At 43.1% G+C, this 24,602-nt stretch overlaps 3 protein-coding genes across 14 annotated transcripts in view; 1 reads left to right on the forward strand and 2 right to left on the reverse strand.

Annotated features, from left to right (window-relative positions):
* Nucleotides 1-884: 884 nt before the first annotated feature.
* Nucleotides 885-3,393, reverse strand: LOC146576026 (zona pellucida sperm-binding protein 3-like). The gene is made up of 10 exons (XM_085271004.1): nucleotides 2,959-3,393; nucleotides 2,766-2,881; nucleotides 2,568-2,671; nucleotides 2,326-2,500; nucleotides 1,964-2,081; nucleotides 1,804-1,886; nucleotides 1,569-1,723; nucleotides 1,290-1,442; nucleotides 1,138-1,218; nucleotides 885-1,063 (listed from the first exon to the last, which is right to left on the reverse strand). The coding sequence occupies exons 1-10, from the start codon at nucleotides 3,337-3,339 to the stop codon at nucleotides 903-905; spliced, it is 1,527 nt and encodes a 508-aa protein (XP_085127130.1). The 5' UTR covers nucleotides 3,340-3,393; the 3' UTR covers nucleotides 885-902.
* A 5,631-nt stretch (nucleotides 3,394-9,024) lies between these two features.
* Nucleotides 9,025-13,297, forward strand: LOC146576027 (uncharacterized). The gene is made up of 4 exons (XM_085271018.1): nucleotides 9,025-9,233; nucleotides 9,529-9,885; nucleotides 9,956-10,062; nucleotides 10,705-13,297. Exons 1-4 carry the CDS (start codon nucleotides 9,185-9,187, stop codon nucleotides 10,921-10,923), a joined length of 732 nt encoding a protein of 243 aa, XP_085127144.1. The 5' UTR covers nucleotides 9,025-9,184; the 3' UTR covers nucleotides 10,924-13,297.
* A 147-nt stretch (nucleotides 13,298-13,444) lies between these two features.
* tnrc6c1 (trinucleotide repeat containing adaptor 6C1) overlaps nucleotides 13,445-24,602 on the reverse strand; it is a 45,141-nt gene continuing 33,983 nt past the window's right edge. For 5 of the 12 annotated variants that reach the window (XM_085271016.1, XM_085271005.1, XM_085271011.1 and 2 more), the window contains 13 exons: nucleotides 24,325-24,543; nucleotides 23,943-24,083; nucleotides 23,554-23,673; nucleotides 23,300-23,383; nucleotides 22,979-23,219; nucleotides 22,743-22,895; nucleotides 22,286-22,462; nucleotides 21,907-22,071; nucleotides 21,431-21,541; nucleotides 20,490-20,708; nucleotides 19,797-19,870; nucleotides 19,558-19,697; nucleotides 13,445-19,459 (listed from right to left, as the gene is read on the reverse strand). In XM_085271016.1, the coding sequence (XP_085127142.1) occupies nucleotides 19,060-19,459; nucleotides 19,558-19,697; nucleotides 19,797-19,870; nucleotides 20,490-20,708; nucleotides 21,431-21,541; nucleotides 21,907-22,071; nucleotides 22,286-22,462; nucleotides 22,743-22,895; nucleotides 22,979-23,219; nucleotides 23,300-23,383; nucleotides 23,554-23,673; nucleotides 23,943-24,083; nucleotides 24,325-24,543 (2,244 nt within the window). In that variant the 3' untranslated portion in view covers nucleotides 13,445-19,059. The remainder of the gene's footprint in view (nucleotides 19,460-19,557; nucleotides 19,698-19,796; nucleotides 19,871-20,489; nucleotides 20,709-21,430; nucleotides 21,542-21,906; nucleotides 22,072-22,285; nucleotides 22,463-22,742; nucleotides 22,896-22,978; nucleotides 23,220-23,299; nucleotides 23,384-23,553; nucleotides 23,674-23,942; nucleotides 24,084-24,324; nucleotides 24,544-24,602) is intronic. The other 7 variants (XM_085271007.1, XM_085271010.1, XM_085271009.1 and 4 more) reach the window with 7 other exon arrangements.

The raw sequence follows: 24,602 nt of genomic DNA on the forward strand, positions 1-24,602 counted from the left end.
ATAAGTTCCTAAATGAAATTCATCTACCACAGTGAGCAATCTAGTTTCCTCCAGTGCTGGAATCAGGCATGACAGACAGCATGTCTCAGGAGACCAGCTCAGTTACTGCAGATTAAACTGAATCATGTCTTAATTCACCCATTTTGTACTATTAGACGTTGGCACTGCATGAAGCAGTTTGATTATTCTTCAGATCGATGTTTTATGTATTGCCTTGACTTTGATGCTGGCACTCAAAGGGTTGATTATGTCTGCTGACGAGTCATTTTATTGATGGACAAACAGCACATTTCAGATTCAGCGTGAATATTTCAAATCTGATCTAAATTTTTTAAAAAATGTTCCTTGATCTCTTCCCCCCCAGCAGTATATAATACATAAGTATTGTTTCCAATCATCACTAAAAATCTCATGTTAGTGCTGCCATTTTGCTCTGTCCTTCACTACATCCCAGAACTTGTGTTTTCTTCCTCCTGCCTGACAGCTCCATATTTAATATAATCCTGCCATCCACCTGTGCATTGTTGGTGTTATTGATGAGCTGCAAGTCAGACTCAAAACTGGATCTCCTTCCATATACAACCCTCATTCGAGACAGACCAGCACAATCTCACAACCTCATGTTAGAAGACAAGTCCAGTATTAAAATGCAAGTGCACTCGTCAGTTCTTCCCACAGCTATAGGAGTTAGAACCAGCAACATGTTAAGTGCAGCAGTCTCCCATAATCTAAGGTTTCTCCATGTTGCCTGCTACTCTACATCATGATCTCCTTCCAAAAGTCTCATCTTGACCAGTGACCCCGTGTTTCCAAAGAAATGTGCCTTGTTGCAGTCCATTTGCAAGATTGTGTAACTGTGACAGAACAGATTAGTCAGATCAGAGTACAATGTATAGCTAAGTTTATTTCTTAGGGTCAGACTCTATAGCAGTTGCATTAGACAGCATGGTCTCCTCCACTTCAAACTCTGAGGTGGTGTTGACATGGGGAGCTGCAGTGGTGCTGTTGTCCAGAGAGGATTCTTCAAGGTTCACTTTAAACTCTGGAGCATCTTCTTCCCCACCTGTAATTGGAGGAAAGAGAACCCCACATTATCACTGTTCAAATTTTAAAAGACTTGACAAGACCTTAGTTTACCTTTTCCAGCCATTTCACTTTTGCCATCAGTCTCTTCAAGGTCTGGTGCAGACAAGTCAGGAAGCAGTCCTTTCTCCAAATCTATTTTAAGAAGTTTCACTTATAACAAAACCAGACTAAAAATGAGTAATTACTGTTGCCCTTCTGGTTACCAAGTTTGTGTATTCCACTTCTCCACTGGCTTCCATACACAGCAGGCCCGCCGATTTTATTGAGACCCACAGGCAGCTTCTCCACAGGTAGAGGCCTGCTCTTCTGTGAGTGCAGGACCTTCACTGGTCCTAGTTTAGCGTCATGTTCCCACACTTCCCAAAAGAAAATAGGACACCATCAGACTTTCGAGCACAAAACTGGGTTAATGCTGACATCTAGTGGTGACCAGCATGCACAAAACTAAACAGCAGCTACAATGGACAGACTGGAAACTCTACCCTGATTAGTCCTCAGTGGTTCAGGTTCCACTGGTTTCCCAAACCCACGGGGACCAAATCTCCCTTGGCTGATGGGCTTACTGCGGGGCTGGACGACTTCATTCTGGCTTTGACACTGCCCACAGAGGTAGTCGTTCCCATCAGCTGACCGCCACCTGAAGAGAATCATTGGCACGTTTTAGTCAGTCCCACATGCATTGACTTTCAATCATCTGTTGGACACTTTCAGACACACCTTTCATTTATGAAGGTGCATGCTTTATTTGTGGATTCTGCATCATTCACTGGGACAGCAGTCAGATGGCATGTGATGTAGACCTAACAAGAGAATTTGTCAGGAAGATAAAGAAAGCACATCTGCAAGAGTACGACTTACTGCCACAATACATTCTCACCTCCCCGTTGTCGGCATTGTGGAACCTAAAGGCATCGATCACCAAGTGGAGCTTTTCGTCTTGTGCCCTGGGTAGGAAGAAGGCCCTCGACCCTGGAAGCCTTGAATCAACCAAGCACCTAAACAAGATTTTAGGGTAATGTGAGAGTCAGATAAACTACACTTAACTTGCATTGACTGTAGAAACTTTAACCTCAAGTCTCCATAACTCAAACCATTCTAGCCAGCCTTTACACCATCTTCATCATCAACAGTTACACTCCCTAAATGGCTCATCACTTTAGCCCCTCATTACTTTGCAACTCCCGCTCAGGCTTAAAATCCACTCTAACGTAGTCCAAATCCAGGCCTTTGTGTGCTTACCCATTTTCAATAAAACTGTATCTGGGTTGAGTGTTCACGTCTGGGTGAAGAGTGGCCACACAGCTGTTCATGAACACCCGGAGTCCCGCGTGATGTCCAACTCTGACTGAGGCCTCGATGCTGATGGGCTCGCCGAGGTAAAACACACTAACCCCACGCTCGTGCTGCCAGTCGTCTGCACAGAGAGCAGAGCGGTGAGCATAAAATCAAGGCCAAGAAGTCAGTGATGGAAGTCAACTCACCTGTCATCAGCTTCAGGTCAAACTCCAAGCGTTCCTCTGTGGTCTGCCTAGATGTGAAGGGGATCCAGGCAGGCTGGAGTGGAGAGCTGGACAAACTGTACTTCCTAAAATACAAAGCACGTTTTTAAAAGAGTGAAGAATATATTGATAATCTTTGAAGGTGTACTTTATTAAAAATAAATAAATGGGAATACAGACCTTTCATAATGGCACTCAATTGGAATCACAGCCTCCTCCATTCGGATTACGCCATGAGGAGAGGCCACAGGAGCGTAAATGAGGAGGTTTGTGTAGACTAGACATCCTTCAGTCATCTGTGGAGAGCAGGTGTGTTTATAAGTAGACGATGTAAGATTTAATACGTGTATAAGCTGCAGCACAGATTAGTTACCATGTGTTTGGTGCCGCAGTCCGCGAGGCCAGCGTGGATCCTGTACTCATCCTCAGAGGCCGCTGCGGCTCTGCAGTCGTCGCTGCCCTCCACTCCAAGGCGGAGGTCGTCGCTGTTAACAGGAGCTCCAATAGCAAACATGTCTGCCTTGATCACGACCTCCAGAGAGTCCGGGTGGCAGATCACGCCAACGGTGTTCACGTGCTCCCGTTCTTTTTGCTCCTGGTGCGCGCTGTGAGTGTGGCTGTGGCTCCACGAACGCGGAGCCCTCTGGAAGAAAGCATGAAGCGGTGGCGGCGGGAAAACTAAAGATGACTGAACGCAGAGTCCCGACAGGAAGAGCCCAACGAGGAGGTCAACCCAAAAATGTAAAGGCTCCATAAAGAAAACAAAACGAGGCAACCAGCTTCGGACCGCGAGCGCTCCTGTCTGACCCACGAGACAGCGCTCTAGGCTGACACGAGGAGCGTTTTAAGCTTCAACCAATCAGCCTCGTCAGCGTACCCCGCACACCTGAGTCCACTCAAACACTAATGAGCTTCTACCTGCATCCACGCAGTCTCGGGGTTCCTCTTGCCTCCTTTCCTAAACTCCCTTCCTTCACAGAAACCTCATTGAGATTAAGAAAAAGTGGGTAGGAAAGACGGGTAGGAGGCTTCATATGGATTTGGGAAAAGATATAACTACGTACTTCATGCAGATCGTGTTAACGAGAGCAGTCTGTGAGAAATTGTTGGAACTGTACAAAGATCTAACACCGAAAAAGGGTGCTTTGTGTACCTCGTGGTTGTAGTAGTTGCTTCTATGTGAGTAATTTACTTGTAGGGGAGACCGGGGATAGTTGTAACGTGGGTCAGTTGTAACACTTCCAATTTCTCCAATCAGGGCTAAGTTTCAAATGATGTGATTCATCCTGTGCATGCCCAATTCAGTTCTGCTATCACATGTGAAAAATCAGCACATTTTGTCAAACGCAGACAATTTAACATGAAAAAAAGTAATTTGTATGCCAAAAAGTAAGTTTTTCTACTTTATTTCAATTTGTAATAGCATTATCTGCTTTGCAGTTAAACTCATCAAACTTAAATTATGTTATTTGTATGTCTATGGGGATATATTCTGTGTAGGTCTTTAGTGCTAATGTTTTAGCCGTTGGCTGTAATGTTAGCGAGTTCATGGCTATAGGAGTCTGGGTCAGTTGTAACAGCAACAGTCTGGGTTAGTTGTAACAATAATGCAGATGTTACAACTTACCACACTATTACTTTAACTTATATTAAACAAGTTGGGGCAACGACATCAGCAGAGAGAGGTTCACTGGTCGCATTTGTATATGCGGTTAATGCCATTGGCAACACAATTCCTCCACTGTTTGTGTTCCCACACATACATTATGCAGACCTCTGTGTCAGAGATGGACCAGTAGGAAGTACTGGTAGTGGAAATAAGTCAGGATGGGTGCAAGAAACAGATTTCCTCATCTTTCTGAAGCACTTTGCAAACCACACCAAGGTAAGCCATGATAAAAAGTAATGGAATTGCGATGCTGGTGAACAACTACATTTTTTCAGCTTCATTGTTATGTTCAAAATTGGTGCAAGAGTTGTAGGTTATAATGCCCACTGAGCCAATGAGGCCAAACTCAAGGAAGACCAACCAAAATTAATGAAATATTCAGTTGCAGAAAATTCCATAATTTGTCTTTTTTGGGGGGTTGGAATATGTTCAAAAGCTAGATTTCTGCATTCTGTCACACACACACAGAGCTACATAAATGGATGTAAGTGCATTCATGTGTTGAATAAACAAAGATTACATGTTAATGTTTTGTTAGTACCCTTATTTCATTGTGTTACATTTCACCCCAGGATATGTTACAACTAACCCAGACTATGGGGTTAATTGTAACATTTCACTCTTCGTGTTTGAGACCATACCATGCAATGGGTAATTGTGCTGCAGAGAAAATAACTGCACTATTTAATAGCAGAGACATGTAAATACTTTGCATTACATTTTGAATCCACTACCTTAAAAGAGCTTCAATTTACAGACAGAAATGTCAAAAATGTTACAACTATCCCCGGTCTCCCCTACTGAGAGGGAGCGAACGAGCGCGTAACTGGCACATTGGATGAGTGGCTCAAAGCTGTGAGCGAGGTGCCCACATGGCTCTGTCGTGAAACTCTTCTTCAGTGTTCACGATGAGTGTTTAGAGCTGATGCCCACTCACTGATGCTCAACGACGACACTGCTCAGATCAGGTGCGATTCTAGGATTAGAGCTTTGGGGGTGCTGAGCACCCAGAGAGCTGCTCAACCAGGCAAAATAAACTTTACACGTCTTCCCTGTCTCTGTCAGTCCCTGCATCCTTAAATGTCTCCAGTTGTCCCAAGTTCTCTATGACTGCCTCCTTGGTGCATTTAAACCCCTGTTCCTCCCTGTCCTCGTCATCTGTTGTCTTCGTCTCTGTTATCAGTCATCATAATTTTACCATCTTTGTGCAAGTCTGCAAATTTCTTTATTAAATCATAAGATTCTTAAATTCATCAAGTCTCTCTGTGCCTGGATCCTCGTCACAAAACACAACATCACTGTTTTTGTTACTGTACATTTTAACACAATTTAATCCCCAAATTTTGAAAAGTCTGTAACAAAACCATCAAATCTGATAAAGTTTATTTAAATGCTGCAAAAGATGAATGGATTGGAATAGAAAAAAATACACATCCTAACCTTAATTACTGGGGGAGAATAATGAATGATGCTCATAGTGAGTAAAAAGTAAACTGAGTGCATTTTTGGACAGAGATTCACTTTTAATGAGTATGTATAATATAATACAGATACATACAAAAATACTCCCAAAACAGAATAAATTATTACAAAATATTAATAAAAATAAATAAAAATGGAGGCAACTTTGCCTGTGGTAGAATGTATACAATGTATGAAAAAATCTTTACTGCAGACACTAATTTGACTAATTTAATAATACTAATTTTGTGTTGTAAGATTTATGAGTTTCATGCTTTCATAGTGGTACTTGGGAGAGCTTGACATTTTCTCAGGTGGTACACACTGTAAAAAGTTTGAGAAACACTGATAAGTGTATGTGTGCTATTGGAAAACATTTAAAGCTGTAGTACAGAATCTTTGAAACAAGATTAAAACATTTTTAGAATATAAACAGAGCACTCTGCTTCTCTTTACAGCTCCTCACTCCACCAGGGCTGTTTGGCACTTTCTGATAGTGTGCAAATGTGATGTATGTACTGTGGCAGTCATACAGACGACTGGACGGTCCAAAAGTTGGCCTACCTATTACTGGCTGAGGTTTTAGTAGAGTTGTGGCTGAACCACATAAAAATATATCATTAATTTTAATCTCCCAAATCAATGATAATGTTATGTTGGAATGTTGTTAAAGAGGGTCAAAATGTTTCAACCCAGTTTGTTTAGCAGATTCTGTATAGCAGCTTTAATATAGGGAGAACACAACTTCCTGATTGTGTGAGTAAATTTTTTTTTCTTTGTCAGTTTAAACAGTTTCTGTTGTGCCTGTCACTGTTCCCTGTCTGTTTTCTTACCTGGCTCTTCCTGACCTTGTACTTTCTCATGTTCCCCTCTTTCCTCTCTCCCTCTTTGGACTGACAATCATACACAAATAGATTGTATTCAATTAGATGAAAAAATTAAATTAATATGAAAAAAATACTATTAAGATCGCTAACAAAAAGTCCTCTTTCAGTGTACTTTCAACCAAAAGGCAAATAACCAAACCACATGAACATCTAATAAAAGATATAAATATTGAAACACTGATCCAACATTATCTTTTATTGACGGATCATTTGGTACACAGGTACACTTTTACCTGAATGTTGCTCCTTTTTTTGAAAAAAAACTTCCTTATATCCATTATGAACCTGGCTGTCTCTCTGTACACACACACACACACACACACACACACACACACACACACCAGGAGTTATAATGTTAATGGGCATTCAGTCAGTTAGCTAGTTAGTATCCATTTCAAACAGGACAGTGGTAACAACACCAGGCTACGGACAATTTTAAGTTTTACATTTTAAATATGCTATATAAAATTCAATGGGAGCAACAGGACGGTCAAATGTCGCTGATTTTACTACAGAGTAGGACGGATTGTAGGGTAGCAAACATCGTCGGAAAACACGTTTTCAACACTGCAGGTTACCTGGTGTAATGGTTTTCAGCTAAAAAGAAACATGGTCTGACTCCTACCCAACTATATAAAGAGTAACTGCAGGTTAAATGCAGCTAACATGTCCTGTTTTCAGCCAGGCACTTACACCTCCGCTCCGCTGCGTCTCACAGTAGGGGAGAGACGAGCTGGAACAAACCATTTTTTTTTTTTTGGGGGGGGGTTGCTATACTTTTGTTGTTGAAATGTTACGTACTGTATGCTTTTTATATTTTTAGTAATGTGTCACAGAAACAGCAAATATTGTCAAAAAAGTAAGAAATCTTTGGGGGTGCTTCAGCCCAAAAATGGGCTAAAATCGCCCCTGGCTCAGATCGTCATGAAACGGGGCAGAAATCAGCTGATTTGCTCTGTCTTTATCTGAGCAGTGCGCAGATTTCACCGTACTGATTTAGTAACGATGTTAGAGATTGAGGAAATGTTTGTTAGATGTTCATGTGTGAATATTGCAATGTGCAACAAAGAGACAAAACAAAACAAAAAAACCCGAAAGCAAAAGAGATGAGCGCATTTACGCACGTGGCCCAGTAGCACAGTAACCTTCATTGTTAACAAAGGCAGAGCTGATAGTGAATAATATAATACAGGTCAACTGTTACACCCAGAGATGAGAAATATGATGCATTCAAATAAAATGCATCATATTTCTTTTTTACTAATGATTTATTATTTACATTTTATTCTTTGTTTATATAAGGTAGTTCTCTGGTGCTGTGTGTGGGTCCTATAGAACATAATTCCTATTTTGTCTTTCTTTGCTTTAGTTTCATTTACATACACTTTTAGGTGATATTTTATTTCTGAGGCTTTCTAATGAATGGCCCTTACTGAAAAAAACTTACTGAACAAATTCATTAAATGAATCACATCATATATATTTCCATGTACATGATGTTTTAAGTTATTTTTCTGTGTGTGGGTAAAGAGAATGAAAAGGAACTCTTGGAGACGAGTGTCAGGGATGATTTTGTTACAGAAGGGTGGCAGCAAGACTGAAAGGGAAGGTTTACAAGATGGTAGTGAGACCTGCTATTATGTACAGTTTTGAGACAGTAGTACTGACAAAAAGACAGGAGGCTGAGCTGAAGATGTTAAGATTTTAATTGGGAGTGATGATAATGGACAGGATTAGGAATGAGTACATCACACGGACAACTCAGGTTTGGAGACAAAGTTAGAGAGGTGAGGCTGAAATAGTTTGGGCATGTGCAGAGAAGGGACAGCTGGATGTTGAAGATGAAGCTGCCAGGAAGGAGGAAAAAAGGAAGACCTCAGAATGAAACAAATTTCCCACGTGTGGGACTAATAAAGGTTATCTTATCTTATCTTATGTAGTGAAGGGGGACATGCAGAGGGCTGCTGAGGTGACCCCTGAAGGGAGAAGCCAGAAGATAATTTTCCTGTGAGTATGCAAGTAACGTTCACAGATTTATGTTCTGTATTGTTTTACGTATGTTAGATCTTTCTGTGTTAAGGAAGCTATAAAACCACCTCCCACACTCTGCTCCACCAAGCATGGCCTCCTGACTGCAGGAACTTCACACAGTCACACAGAAACAAACTAGTTTTCTTATTTAATCTGTGTTTAGTTGATAATGTTGTAACCTGACTGTTGGAGGCAGTCAGAAGATTCACATGTTAGAACTCTATATTTGTTTTTACTTGACTAATTTAAAAAAAAAAAAAACTTCTTGAGGATGTTGAGGATTCATTTTCACTGTAGTTTTTTACTCAGAGGGGTGTGCACCCAGCACGTGACAACCTTTACAAGTCAGAAAATCTCAGCGTGGAGCTCGGAGACCAAGGGGAGGATTTTAACAGCTGCTCTCGCTTTGAAGTCGTCTTCCTGCTTCGAGGTGAAGAACAATAAATAGGGTGAGGCTGTCCACAGAGACTCACAAGAGTGTGAAACAAAGAGGAAAGACACATTATGACTGAGCTGCGGTGGATCTCAGAGCTTCTGTAACTGAACGGACAATGAAGGCGAGGCCGGCCTGGATTCTTATTTTCTTTCAGCTGTTCGAAGGTAAGAAATACGGACATTTGAATCATATTAATAATAATGTGTGTGTGTGTGTAGACTTAAACTAAAAGTTTGTGAGAGAAGGTTTGAAATCATAAACCTTGGTAATGAATAAAAGGAACATTTGATCTCATGATGGGGGAAACAAATCAACCTCCACAACGAGATGTAAAGAAAGTGGAAAATCTGATGGCTCCTTCTCCAGCTGTTTGGACATGTGATAGACAGAAGGGTTAATCCTCAGGGATGTTGAGACATATTTCCGTGTGGAGTTAACGTCTATCATTCCCTCCTTCAGCCAACGCAGAGGTGATCTTAAAACGTCTGACGGAGGGTCAGGCTGTGGTGATCTCCTGCTCCCCTTGGCAGGCCCACGGAGGCCTGACGAGCCTCCACCTGTACCACCGCGGTGTCCAGAGCCAGACAACCCTGGTGTCCGTGACTGAGGCCGGTGAGGTCACGGTCGCCACGGATCACAGAGCTCGCCTGGTGCTCCGTGGAGACCTGAGCTCCATGAAGGTCAACGTGACCATTTCTCGCTTAGAGCTGAGCGACACAGGGCTGTACATGTGGGATCTGAGCTACAGAGACACTAACAGCTCTGATCAGATGATCCTCTGCGCTCAGAAGACCTTCGTGCTGGTTGAGGTGGCAGGTATGTGGTTACACCACCTCACAGTGCAGGATTCAAGCTTGTTGAGATTTAACTGTTGTTTGTGCTGCAGGGAGGCCGTGCCACTGCTCTCCTGGTTACGCCCCTCTACTCTGGACCATCTTCACAGCAGCAGGGCTTCTTCTGCTGACCCTCACCTGGCTGGCCATCCAGAAATGTGTGAGTAGTTACCTCAGAGATGCAGCTTTAACTGAGCTCTGATAGTTTGGTTGCATAACTCCATCAAAATAACGGCTACAGCTGCACGAGTGAGTTACACGAGGCTAATTATCGATTAATGTGTCGGCTATGATCCTGGTCTGACAGTCATCTGGTTTTTTTTGAGGGAATCTTCTGATAAAGTGTGATGTGTGACTGCAGCATCGTTACTCAAAATGTGCAAAAGGTATTAGCAGACAGGAGCCCAAGTTAGAGGTGAACCACAGCAGGATCTGTGTTCAACAACCCAGAAAACCTCAAATGACTGTACGCTTCATTTCCTGCTGCGTTATTATTAATACCATCAGTTTTGCACAAAATAGCCAAGGTGCAAAACCCAAGGACAGAACAGTTTCTAATGTAATTAGTATCATTTGCCTTTTTAAGTAACAAACTTTATTTATAAGGTCTGTGATCAGGTACTGGTGGAGTGAGCGTTAAAGGAGAGATTACTGGAGTATTTTGATATTTTCAGACTGAAAACCCCCGAGGGATTTTTTATTTTATTTTTTTAAATCAAGACGACACATCCAAGCTACAAAAACAAAAGCTGAAACTTTTTGTTCTATCACAATCTAAAAAAACCCCAAACATGTGTTGTAGGTGAAGTTAAGGTCTCATCGCAAACCACAACCTCATGCTCCGATCTATGAGGAAATGGGCAGGAAGCAGCAGCACCAGAGCCCCAGAGGCCCCCAGAATAACCACGAGGCCCCCTCGCACCTGGAGGAAGTCAACTTCCCCGTGTACGCTAACCCAAACATCCGACAGCTTCAGGACAACTACTACGCCTGTCCCAGACAGCTCAAACTGAGAGACTGACACCATCGGGCCAACGGTGCTGCGAGCAGTAACAGGAAATAACAGACGCCTTTGCAAAAATACAAGCGCTGCACACGCTCTGATGGTGATTTGCATTCAGGATACAAAAGGATGAAGAAATAGCACGAACCTCCACTGAGGCGACTCACTCTGAGCAGTATTCACTTTTAAAATTGTATTTTGTACACATGCATTTAGTTTACTTTGTTCTTTTTAAACATAATTTAAGAAGTTTTTCTCTGTTCAAAACCCTTTTTATATATGTGATCAAACATTTGAGTGGTGATACTTAAAAATGGTTAGTGATACTTGTAACTCATTTTGGCTCAACTTGAAAGAAAGGCAGACGTGAAAAGTAAAAATGAGGTCAGAGGTCACATGTGACATTTAGAATTCCTGCACACCATTATCAGTTAGCAAAACAAAAATAGCTCTTTATAACATTATTATCACTTTTATCTTCAGCTAAATCTACTGAGCCTGAAGGAGCAGTCAAGCTGACATTTTAAATCCTTATACCAGGGGTGTCGTTATATGGCTTGGGGGCCAGAAACAGCCAGGTAGAGAAGACCTCCCCCATGACCAGTCACACTACACCAAAGTAATTAAGTAATATATAAACAAAGTAACAGTCTTTTCACCATCTACTCTTCCATTTCCATTAACTACAGCAGCATTTCTTCATCACAAACTCTGATGTTCTGCTGAAATTGCACTTTTTTTCCTTACATCTGGGAGATTCAGTGTGTGGTTAAACTTCTTCACAATGACAGAAATGAGTTAAACATCGCTGTTTACACGATAAATTTTTACGCTGATAACACACCACACTTGTAAGAATCATAGTGTCTGAGTCAGAAGGCTTTTTGTCAATTTTAGACCAATAAATCATTGAGTCGACCTTAAAGACCTCGATGGACTGTTAACCCGACCCCGCTCTACACTCTGTGGAAAGTCTTTGAGCTATCGTGTTTACAGACAGGACAACACACATTAAACCTTCTTGGTGGAAGCAATACATGAGAAGGGGACGGCTTTAACAGCCAAGTAACAAAAAAATGCTATTTTTATTAATATTTGAAAGAAGCTCCATAGTTCATGAAAACATTTGTTTCGGTGCATGTCATTTAACAATCACATTCTATGAGGAGTAAGAGATATACAGAGAGAAACAAAATAAAAACAAAACATTACAAGCCACTGACTTCTCATTAACTCTCAGTACAGACGTTTTTACTTAATAATTCAAACAAAAGAAAAAAAAAAAGCAGCCCTAATCCCATAACTTTCCCACCCACCCTCTGTAAAACCTTAACCGAGGAGAAAAACAAACAAAAACAACAACAACAAAAAAAAACAACCCTTGGAGGGTGACAGGCTAGAATCCCACAGTGCTAAAGAGTGAGACGCTCATTGGTTTTTAGGAATACACAGCATGGTGATGTAGCGCTAGGCCAATCTGAATCAGAGGGTGGGGGGAGGAAGCTGGAGATGGAGGTCTCCAACCCCTCTCTGCCCTCTTTATCAAAGAAAAAAACAAAACAACTCAAACAAATAAAAACACATTGGATCCCCAAAACCCCTGCAATAGATCAGCCACCTACAGCAAGTAGGCCATAAAATCCCCACCTTCACCCCTCCCACCCCCACCCCAAACACTTGTGCATAGTTTCATGATCCTTTTACAACCAGCTCACGTTTTACAAACATCCTCCAAGCTGTGAAAAATGCTCCACAAAAAGAAAGAAAACAAAATTCATCTATTATTAATATTAATACCCGCTGTGGGAGAATGAGAGCGAGAGAGAGACACAGAGAGAGAGAGAGAGAGAGAAAGAGATTAATGCACAATGTTTCCTGAATCAGTCAGGACGGGACCTCATTAAGAAAACACAATAAAGATTCAAACATACAGCATTTTGCATGTTATTCACCATCTTTTTTTTTTTCTTAAACAAACTCAGACCATTTTTGTTTTTGTTTTTTTCCATGTAAAGCAATTTTAATATATAGATTTATATATAAAGCACTCCATTTTTATTTTAAAGTCCATTATTTGGTTATTATGTAACTGCTACGGATTTAGAAACAAAAGGTATTCTCTCTTCTTCTGAAATCCATAACTTTCAGTGCTTAGAATTGTTTCTTTTAAGTCATCCTTTGTTTTTTTTTGTTTTGTTTTTTTCTTTAAACTCATAAAAATGTACATTAAAATGGCGTGGAGTTGGTACTCTGGAACCCTGGCCTTCCTGAGACAAGATCCACTTTTTCGTGTGTGTGCAAGATAGTGAGCAATTATGTCTTTTTTTGTCTTCTTTTCTGTTTTTTTTATATAAAAGGAAAAAAATATATATAATCAACATAAAACAAACAGGCTTCAGATAGTCCATGAACAACATTAACACAGAATAAAGAAGGTTAAACATAACAAGACAACACTGTTCAATCCCAGAGTTCTGAAAGTAGCACAATAAAATCTTCATTCTGTGAAGTGTTGCACTTTTTCTTAAAAATGGAAGCATTTGTCCTTTTTTTTTAAAATCTTTTTTTAATTTTTTTTTTAGTTTCCCCACATGGTTTCATTCCTTTGTTTTGCTGATTTGTTTCTGAACTCCAGAATAAAAACTGTAAACTGTCAGTGGCCTTGCAGAAGAACAGATGAGTGAACTAAGAGAAAACCGAACGAAAGCTAACAAACCCCGAAAAATAAAATAAAAATAAAAAGGTAGGCACCTCTGAATGAGCCCTAGAAGCCAAGGCTCGGTCTGATGTCATGTCCTTCACCCTCCGTTGCTCAGATTTGGGAGAGCTGAAGTCCTTCTACCCCAATCTATGGCCACAGGTCTGCAAAATACTTTTTTTTTGCTGCATTTTTTTTTTATACATATGATTTTTTTTTGATTTTTTTTAAAGTTTATAGTCTGAAAAATGGTGCAATACTCAATTATGATCCATACTTTCTTGGATTATTCCACAATGAAAGCCACTAAGGTAGATAAACATTACATTTTCTTTTTAAAAACACACTTATTTTTAGTCCTTGAGTAAACATTTACACATGAACTGTCCCCCCAGATACCTCTTCCCCCCTCCCCTCAGTACTTGTATCATGTTGTTCATATAGCTGGATGAGGGGTGAGGCTGACACTCAGTGCAACGCTAGAGGCTAGTAACAATTAACATCAGAATATAGTATTTGACAAGCAAAAAGAAAACAACAACAACAAAAATGATACTGAACTGAAGAGAAACGTGAGGCAGAGATCCCTCCGCTGTAATCACGAGCTCTCACGCATCGTTTCACCTCGCAGACATTCATTCACAACGTACAGTACAAGCGGCCTTGTGCAAACACTCAAATACGACTGATGTAAATTTGCCTTTTAAAAAAAAAAAAAAAAAAAAAAAATCTTTTTAAAACCGATCTTTGTTTTTTTTTTCACTCTGAACTGATGCTTAAAAATAAAAATAAAATAAAACTCCAAAGTGAATGAATGAGACAAGAAAAAGAAAAACACTACAAAAAAAAAAAAGTGTTCACATTACATTATTGGCGCTTCTTTTGATTCAAGTATTTGTTTTCATTATTTTGTATTACTCTGATATGTTTATGATCTTGTCTTCTGGGAAACATTGATGTTGGATACAGAGGGTAAGGAGCTGATGCCAGGGCAGAGGGCGGGGAGGTAAGGGTAAGGGTGTGGGTGGGTGGGGCGTTAGGCTTAAGTGGAAAACAGAAATCTAGCCATAGACACACATACACCCACAAATGTACGCTTGGTTGTATCCTGTGTATGAGCTAGCATGTGCATATTCAACCCAGACCTTTGTTTTTAGAGATTTGCTAATTCAGCTCTTTTTGCCCCCAGATCCTCGACTGATCCACGACTGAGAAGTAGATTTTACTCGAGCTCCAGTTGCCTTTGAGTCCGTGTGACTTAAAATAACAATAATAAATCGTAAAAAAATCAGAGGGGGGAGGAGAGGATGTGATTTCCAACACTAGACCGGTAGATAAGAGTGCAGACGAAGGCGTGGGAGAGGGTGGGGCTTCTCAGTGCTGGTGAAATCCCAGGGCACGTCTGAGACTGTCCTGGTCACCCATCCCTCCCACTCGGTTCAACTTCCCCCTCCTCCCGTTGATTCAAGTCCAGTGTGGAGCAAAATGCAGGTTTTTCAGGAACAATCGCACAAAAACAGACAGCACAGGCAATAGTGATTGTTTCGTTGAATGATGCGAGTCTAAAGTGACTCTGGAAGAGGGTCAAAAACCACCCCGCAAAGAGTTTTAAGACTTGGTACCGAACTTGAGGTGCGTCTCTTGTTTCTGCTGATACGTCAGATCCCCGCTTGGACCCCCAAAGTCAAATGTGCAGACATGACCTGTTTTCTATATATTCATATATATGCGTGTATACTGGCTGGCACAACCTTCAGGTTTGGAGGTCCAGAGTGAACCTCCAGGATACAGCTTCTCCCAGGCGTGGCTCGGAGAAACGAGCCCAGAGAGGGTGAGAAGGCGGCAGCTTGCAGAGAAACAGAAATCAGGCGTCTCGGCCTCAGAGTGCACAGCTGAAACAGACTGTGGTTTTTTTTGTAGTTTCTAGTTTTTGCAAAAACCTTGATGATAAAGGAAAAAAGAGAAAGAAAGATAATGTTTTTGGTTTTTAAAGAGATGTACCCGATGTGACCCATAAACAGTGCACAGACACATACAGGGACGCTCCCTCCTCCTCCTCCTACTGGTGAGTGACCAGCTCCACTCATCTAGCTTAAGCCTCCCACAGCTCCCACAGCCCTGCAGCGATAACATACACTCATTGTTGCTAAGGATAAATCAGGATGTGGCCAAAAGTGGAAGTAGACTTTTAGAAATCTGTTGGCACAAAAACTCAACTTGGTGCCTCCAGCAGGTCATTTAGTGTCATCTAACAGCTCTGTCCACTACACGCCCCGCCCCCACCCTTTATTTTTTTCTATTCTGAAGAGAGGCTCCATCAGTGTCCCCTACATTTGAATCCAGGTGAGGTTTCAAGAGAAGCTGCCCGGTAATAAAGGTTGAAAGGGTTAAGTGGAAAATTGGCGGATGAAGGGGATGGCTGTGAGCGAACACCTCCTTGTCTTTGCATAGAAATGGAAGGCTGTCATCAAGTTGAGGTGGTTCTAAGTGATAACTGGGTGCTCCCAGAGTTAAAGCACCAGCGTGAGCGAGGCCCATCAACACTAAAAACGATGGGTGTGTTACGACACAGCGCAGTGGACGCTCGGTCACCCCAGGATGGACAGAAGAAGTTGGCTTGTCATCCTGGAGAACCTTAAACTACACCCCCCTCCTTTTCATCCTGATTTGACTCCTCAATTCTGAACCCCCTCCCTCCCTCCCTCAGTGATTCACGCGGCTGAGGCGTACCTCTAAACTACACGCTGGTTCTGCCTTGGAGGCAGCGGCGGTGGGAGGGACAGGAAAGAAGATGAACACTGCATAAAAACCATGAAATCATCAAATATAACAATCGTTCATGATAACAGCAACAATATCAGCAAACTTCTCACAACAAAACAAAATTAAAATGCACACCAGCAACTCCAATAAAAAGAAAAAAAGAAAAGAAGAAGAAGGGGAAAATACAATAAAACAAAACATCAGTCGACTCCGTCTCCGGATAAAGTGATCCTTGCAGGAGAGAGACGGGAGGAGAGAGTGGAAGTGGAGGTTGCTGACAGACTCTGGTGTAGCAGTAGTAGTAGTGAGTAGTAGATTCAATACAAGGTGGCGGGCCAGTTCTGAAGGAGCTGCTCTTGGGAGGAAAAGGAGAAGGAAGAGGAGGGAAGCTAGTCTGTAAGGGTCCGCAGGGAGGCAGCGAGCGAGCGTGGGAGATGGAGGGAGGGGGCGAGGGCTGCTGCAGCACTGCACTCTGCAGCAGGCAGGCACTCAGTGGCCACACTATCACACAGGTTGGCAGGACCTCCAACAACAAAAACAATCCAAAAGCGGGGGTGGGGGCGATCCTCCCTGCTGAACCCAGTAGAACATGAACACGTCGAGTGTTTCCAGACACCAAGGATAAAGATTTCAAAAGCTGCAATGTAACAGTGATATCTACTTTGATAGCAGAGGGGTGGAGTTCTCTGAGGTCTTTTCCTGCCACCACCCATCATCGCTTGACTTAGTTCTTCTTTGTGTTTCCCTTCACTTTGCTACTGTTTGACATCCTTTCTGGTCCCGCTGACTCGAGGGAAGAAGGACTCCAAAAAATAAAATAAAATAAAATAAAATTGGGGAAAAAATAAAAATAAATTCACATCCACGTCAAGTTCAAAAATAAGTATACAGAGAAGCCACTAAGCAGATTGCTTTTTTTGTCTTTTCAATTTTTATTTGCCAGTGTTGCTTCTCCTTTCTTCTGTTCGTTGGCATTGAGGGTATGAGGAGTAGCCGTGCTCTTGCTATGTGCTGTGATAAGACCACCAACTCACACAAATCGTTGATTCAGACATTTCTTGAAATGCAAATGTGGGTAAAATGGAGGGAAGGGGAGTCATCTGGTCTTCTTGTTTTGGTTTGACGCCATCACCCCGTCATGCACGCACGCACGCACACACACACAGACACGCACACATGCACACACACCTGCCTGTCCTTCTCCCCAAAAATCAGTCACAAGCATAATCGTGGAGAGTCGGGTGGTGTGTGCGTCCTTGTGTTTAGACAGAAGGCCAGCGTGCTACTCTCCTGACACCCTGCTGGGGGAGACAAAGGGAAGCTGTAGTGGCAGGGTTTTTTTTGTTTGTTTGTTTTTTGTTTTGCAATGAGGAGATGAGGGCCGGTACAGGCGGGTGGATGGGTGGGTGGTGAAGTTGGCGGGCAGACCGATAAAGTGTTTGCAGTTCATTCGTTACAGTCTCCTCTATTAATCCCGCGAGTAGGGGTGCTTGGACGGTGAGAGTCTGTGGCTATAATATTGCACGTCGCTTGAAATGGTTGCTTTGCAGGCGGAGTGGGCGCGCACGGTAGAGGGGGCGAGGCAGAGGCAGGGAACGACTTAAGTTTTTTTTTCTCCTCCTCCACAGCATCAGTGACTGGGTCTGAGAGACTGAGACCAAACTGCGAGGTGTCTCCCCGCAAGTGAGTTGAGGTGCATCGAAGTGTTTCATCTTTACAGTTCCATAGTAATAGCAGTGGTTCATCGTTGTCGCCCATCTTAACTGTACATGCGACGACCCCACCCACCCCGTCCCTCGACACCACCACATAAGATTGACAGACACATTTTGAATAATATCATTTCTTAGCTTTGTTTGCAATGGTTCAAGAAGAGAAATTAAAAATAAAACTACAAAAATAAATGGCTTGAACAAGGCGAACAGAGTTGCATCATTCCCTTTGAGCGCTGTGAGGGGAACTCAATCTGCTTTTAAACAAACAAACAAAACTAAACAAAACAATGCACTGAAGTCGCGAGCTGTGGTTGCTTAAGCGGTTGTTAAGCCGCAGCAGCATGTACTCTCCACTCAGGTTTCACTGGCTCAGAAATAAGGGTGTGCAGGTGTCCGTATGCTTCTTCACCAAGTACAGAGTGAGTGAGGATAGCAGGGCAGGAAATAGTTTAAGGCTAATTATTAGTGCTGAGAGAAACAAATGTGGAGTCTGGACCAGCTGAAAGTTCAACAACCACTCTGATTGAAGGGTTTTTTAAACTTTGGGAATGACGCCTTTTTGTTTTCCATGGATCTCTGAGGTGCAGTATGATTGCCTCAAATAGGCAGTGAGGGATTAGTTTAAAGATGGCAGCTCGTCACTGTGTCAGTTTGACTAAAAGTACGTCTCGCACGGCAAAGTTCTCAAAAGTTCATTTCTGAAAAAATAAAATAAAATAAAGTTCTCGTTCCTGTGAAGAAAAAGCTGAACACTGTGATCAAAATATCCGTTATTGGGATTCACAACAGAACTGCAACTAAAAATGTCAGTAAAAACCCAGGAGGAGACGAGGCTGACGAGGGCGAGCAGCAAGGTGTTTCCTCGTCCTCCTCCGTCTCTCCTTTCCACCTTTACATCCACGCTGATTATCTCCACATTGATTTGCAAGGTTTTTGCTCCTGTTTGTGTTTGTTTTTGTAAGCCTAGACTCTTCTATCCTACATGGACTCCCCGCTCAGCAGGTCCCCAGGCAGCAGTGTATTGATTGGGGTGGGGCTCCCCATGACCCGTCCCTCCTCTCCACTCGGGGGTCCCCACAGGCTGGAATACTGCTGAACACCACCCCACAGCAGCTCTCCACCTGTTTTTGTTCCGCCTGCTCCCAGGCCGCCGCTGCTACTGTTGCTGCCGGCGCCGTTGTTGTTGTTGTTCCAGTGGGGCGAGTGCCCGATGGGGTGAGACGCTCCAGACCCGGTCCCGCCCATCCTTGTCTGATTGGTGCCTGGAGTGGCCTGCCAGCTGGTTGTTCCTCCGAGTGACTGGCCCTGTGCAAAGAAGCGGTTCACTTCCTCTTCCCCGGCGAACTCGGCCAGGATGGTGGTGTTCCCGAGCACGCACCTGCGTGGAGATTGAAGCACAAAGACAAATGATTCATGGTTAAATGCCCTAAAATTAACTGAGTGAAACACTTTGAACCAATGCGCTGATGCACGTACATGTGCAGGGACTTTTGCGCCTTGGCAGCTTCGTCCTTGGAGCTGTAGCGCACTACAGCATTTCCCTGTGTCAGGTTGAGGTGGAATGTGATGAGGGGGCCGTGTTGCATGCACAGTGTTCGCAGAGTCGAACCATCAATCTGAAAAAGAAAAAACAGCTGCCAATGGTGAGCCAGCTCATTTAATTTTAGCTACAAAGGGGCGTATTTTCAAAAACTGTGGAGAAGCAAGCCTCTTACCTGCGGAGTGAGGTTCCTCAGCACGAGCCAGCTACTTGTTCTGGTGGAGCTGTCTGTACTCCATGTGGTACCTGCTGTGCACGAGAAAGAGACAGCAGTGAAAGGAAGAAGTCTGTTGGCATGTGGTTCATACTTCCCAAGCTTATGTGAAACCAGAATCAAGTCAGTTAAGCTCAATGGGTGGTGTCAACTTCACCCACGAAAAAAGAAAAGCTGACCAGAGTCAGTTGATTTCAACGTTCAACCACAACAAGATCTTCTCGAGGCGTTATTCCTGCCTGTGCTCTACCTGTACAGCAGCCCTGCGGTCGTAGGCCACATCAAAATGCCTCCTCCTATGAGAGTATACTGACAACCACGCTCACACATAGTACTTTAAATACACTAACCTCTGCACGGCTCACAGAATGTGAACTTTTCCTCTTTGCTATACGGTTTCATTTCTAATTATTCCACTGTTTTCATTTTTTAAATGTCCAGTATTTTCACATGAATGCTGTTTTCTTCCAAATCACCCATGGAAACAATTCCTATTAGAAGTGCATTGTCTTCCAAAAGTTTGAAGCTCTGTTGGTTTGTTATTTTAACAGTTATATCTGTCTTTTGGATTAATGACATGACAAAATTCACGTGAAGCATTTGAAGAGGAACATGACAAACATTAGAGACACAATAACCTCTTTGTAACACTACCTGTGGTGTAAGAGCTGCTCCAGCCTTGTCCCAGACCCAGAGAGCTGCCCCCCCAGGTGGAGGAAGGCTTTGTGTTGGTGAGGCCAGGCGGGGGGCGGGAAGGGGCTGTGGTGCTGCTCCGAGGGCCCTGTGGGACCTTCCACAGCTCGTGGGACAGAGAGGCCTGGCTGTGAGAAATGGGGCCTGGAGACCAAGTGGATTTCATCTCTGACAGTTTACCTACAAGAAAAAGAAGATGGCAAAGGTTGGTCTGCAGAATCATTCGTCCGAAAGACAACCGCTCCCGCAGGAAGGAGTCCTGCAGGATGAAATCGCTGAAAAGTTCTGAGAAACTGTCCAAAGGTGAATATGAATAAGCAAGTAAAGACTGCATTACAAAGTACAGCCTTCGCTGGATTTTACTCCAAAATAATCTCATCTTGTGTCATGGTACAAATCTATCTTCTGTTTCTGTGAAGCACACACTTTACATATAAACCAAAAATAACTGAACTTGGTGGCCTTCATGCACATTTGTGTGTGGCGCAGGAGGCACAAAACCCCACAGTGTGTTAGCGTATGCATGAGATGTGTTTGAGAGACACACAAAAGGAAAATTACTTCTTTCAAACAGACCAGTTAAGAGTCGCTATAAAAACGGGAAACACGACAAGCTGTACTCTCCATGCCGCACACAGAGGAGGAAGGAGATACACTAACATCGCAGGGAGGGGATTATGCACTGCATGATACACAAAACTGACAGGGATACAGCTCAAATGAAGGTCACGTTTAATCAGGGGCAGTGACTCGTATGGAAAAGAAGACACGTCTCTCCAGTGAATGGCTGAAGCTCTGGGTGTTAAAGTAACAGGAAGGAGAGGAAAATGCTGACTTGCAGTGAAATTAGCCACTGCAGTGTGGCGAGGGGGTGGGTGGGTGGTTGTGGATAAACCATGTACCTGCATCCTCCATCTCCGGGGACGAAAGACTGAACGAGCTAGTGTAGCCACTGACTGGCCAATCAGTGGAGGGAGGCAGAGCCTCGTTCTGAGATGAGGTGGGAGAGGAGCCTAAGCCGACGCCAGCAACACAAACAAATAGATACAAAACAAATAAGGAAAACGCAGCAGAGAGAAAATGGCATAAAGAAAAACACACAACAAATGATGACAGTAAGGTTCTTTAAGAAGAGAAGAATATAGAATATGACAATGATTACAGCAGCAGTTAAAAAAGTAGGAAAATGAAGAACGAAAGAAAAAGAAGCAGGCTCTCAGGTGGCAGAAATACACCGGATCACGGCTGATTCATACACCTTTCTTTTTTAACATCATCTCCAATTCATCTCTTTACTTATTTGACTTTAAACATCAGAACCAAAACACTCAAACTGAGCATCTTGATTTGGAGGCGACGTGGTCCGGCCTTCACTCACTTCTCCTGTTCTCACCTCCGCTCCTGTCCCGGAGCAGGTAGCGGTTGACATCTTGGATATTTGTGTTGATGGTGGGTCCGCTGGGGACGCTGCCGGGGGTCATGTTGGGGTCAGTTTCAGGGTCGATATTCTGGAGGCCCTTCCACGGTACACCAGGACAAAACTCTGAAAGTAAAAGGAACATGTGCGCATGATTTTCTTACTTACGGGACACCAAAGAAACTTATAACAGGCATGTTTCACAGGTAAAGGTTTTTCTATTATGCTCATTTTCTGCACATGAATTCAAATGCCTGTCCTGAAGATATGACAAAGCAGTTTTTGGCAGACAACATAACAAACTTAAAGCTGACAAACTGAGAACATGAGCGCTGCTCACCTGGTGGCCAGTTGATATTGGTCCCATTGGCCATTTTGTCACTGCTGCCTTTGCTTTGTCCCCAGCTGTCTGGAGGCACCAGAGGGCTGGAAGGAGACTCTGAGCTGGATATCAGGCTGTAGGGGCTGTAAGATTCATCCAGCTGAGTGGGCTTTCCAGGAGGGCCCAGGTTGGCACCTAAGAAAAGCACAATGAGACATCTAAAACCCAAATACATTAACAGTTTTTAAATAACTGGCAGAAACTGCTGAAACAGTATTTTCAACACGCTCAAATACAAAGGGATTTTCAAGCTGGCGTTGGGTCTCGTAAACATATTGTTTGAATATATCATGCTGGATATACAACTTCCAGTCCACATTTCAGATCTGCATTTTACACATTGAACACTCGTCTCCAGTGTCAAAAGGCTATTAGGTGAAATAATCATGACAGTGAGCCCCGTTTTCTTTCTCACCGTGCTTGCCCAGGTTGGGCTCCAATGGAGAAGAGTTTCCAGAGAGGCTTTCGATTGAGTTTGGGTGTGTCCACTGTGACAGGCGCGATTGGGGTTGGGGGGGTTCCTTCATTGACAGACTTCCCACCTCCATGCAGTTTACATTCAGTCCAGCTGAGGACATTAAGGAGATGTTACTTCACAATCCTGCAAGGACTACTTTTCCACATTCAAAGAGCAATGCTGATACTACTCACAGAGAGAGTAGGGGCTGTAGGTGTTAGGAGATGACTGCGGCTCTTTGGTCTGCAGGTCCGGGAGGCCTGGAGCCTGGGGATGACCTGGAAATGAATCCAGGGAGGATTTGGCTCCACCAGGATGCAGGCCTGAGTGGGAAGGGGGCGGTTGCTGTTGCTGCTGCTTCATCAGCAGGGCCTGGGCCAGCTGACGCTGGTGCTGTTGGATCTGCTGCTGCATGTTATTGATTGTACGTGCAACCTAGGGAAAAAAATAAACATGATGGATATTCAATGCGCAGGTTTTACAGATCCAGTAGGAGAATTAAAAAGTGAACCTACTTGCTGCTCTTGTTGTCGAATGGGGCCAGAAACATTGCGCTGCGCCTGCAACATCTGCTGCTGAATTTGTAAACGCTGGTACGCCTGTGCAGGCATAAACAGGATTAAAAGTTTCTCAATGCCACGTACAATAAATGTAGATTAAACAATATGACCACATGTCCTTTTTAGTTACGTATGAGGTTAAAGATGAATTTAAAATGCTCAGATGTATCCAACAAAACTGAAAGCAGATAAAACTAAATGAGACTCACCAGTTGCAGCTGGTAAAGTTGATTTAGAAGGGTCATATGTTGAGGGTTTATTGGTGAGGTTAAAAGTGCAGGATTCAGACCAATGTTTTTTGCTGCAAACTGTAAGAGCTGTGCTTGAACCTGTGGAAGAAAAAGATAAGTAGGCAACGACTTAACAAAATGAAGATGCAAATCTGAGAATCTGCCTTATGTATAGTCTGCACCTTTCTCGTGTTAGACTCTGAGACATTTGAATTGAAATAATAAATGTAAGAATCTCACATGGCTGCTTTTAAAGGTTATGGTACAAGTCTGAAGTATTCACCACTGTATACATACAAACTCGTTCTCTCCTAATATTTAGACAGGAAGTGTTAAATAAGTTCATATGTTTGTGTGTATGAGTGTACCTGAGGGGAGAGAAACTGAGGCACTTGAGCACGTAGACTAGGCTGAGAGGAGCTGAGAGGCGGCACTGGTGGCTGAGGAGGCGGCTGCGGCATGGCCCGGACTTGTGCTGCTCCACCACCGCCAAACATTCCACTCTGCACCTGCCGAAAAGAGGACATGTCGATCATTTTCTTTAGCATTTACTCTACTGAAGTGACCTTGTTTTAATGGAGACTATTTACATTTGTGGCTTTTAAGCATCATAAGACCAGCTCAGGTATGATGTACTACAACGTGCAGAAATCCCAGGAAACATTTAGACACTCTGCTGTCATCAGCAGGGAATTTAATACTGCACATGCAGAGCGTATTTAAATATGGATTAACAATGGAGTGACTCACCTTATCCATGAAGGGCAGGCGGGGATCTGCTGAGGGGTCTTTGGAAAGAAGCGGAGGCCGAGGGCAGCTCATGGGCTTGTTGATGAGCCCGTTGTTGTAGTCGTGGCCAGCTATCCCCATCCCACGCTTGTCAAGCTCCGTCTTCTTTTCCAGCAGGGCACTCATGGCCTGATCCAGGTTCATGTTGTTGCTCTTCAAAGCCTCCTCTGCTGGATCCCTCTGAAAACAGAAAAGAGATTAATCCCAAAATGTTCGGATCAAAATTATGCTGTTATAAG

The sequence above is a fragment of the Mchenga conophoros genome, linkage group LG4 (genome assembly GCF_057382185.1).
Source record: "Mchenga conophoros isolate Kocher_MC1m ecotype Shallow Benthic linkage group LG4, M_conophoros_male_GT1.1, whole genome shotgun sequence".
Classification (NCBI taxonomy): Eukaryota; Metazoa; Chordata; class Actinopteri; order Cichliformes; family Cichlidae; genus Mchenga; species Mchenga conophoros.

Coding starts and splice junctions, on each gene's coding strand:
- LOC146576026 (XM_085271004.1), bottom strand. CDS start 3,339: ATGGAGCCTTTACATTTTTGGGTTGACCTCCTCGTTGGGCTCTTCCTG. Junction 2,882..2,958: donor ACTGCGGCACCAAACACATG/GTAACTAATCTG, acceptor TGCTCTCCACAG/ATGACTGAAGGATGTCTAGT. Junction 1,064..1,137: donor AAGTGAAATGGCTGGAAAAG/GTAAACTAAGGT, acceptor CTCCAATTACAG/GTGGGGAAGAAGATGCTCCA.
- LOC146576027 (XM_085271018.1), top strand. CDS start 9,185: ATGAAGGCGAGGCCGGCCTGGATTCTTATTTTCTTTCAGCTGTTCGAA. Junction 9,234..9,528: donor TTTCTTTCAGCTGTTCGAAG/GTAAGAAATACG, acceptor TCCCTCCTTCAG/CCAACGCAGAGGTGATCTTA. Junction 10,063..10,704: donor GGCTGGCCATCCAGAAATGT/GTGAGTAGTTAC, acceptor CATGTGTTGTAG/GTGAAGTTAAGGTCTCATCG.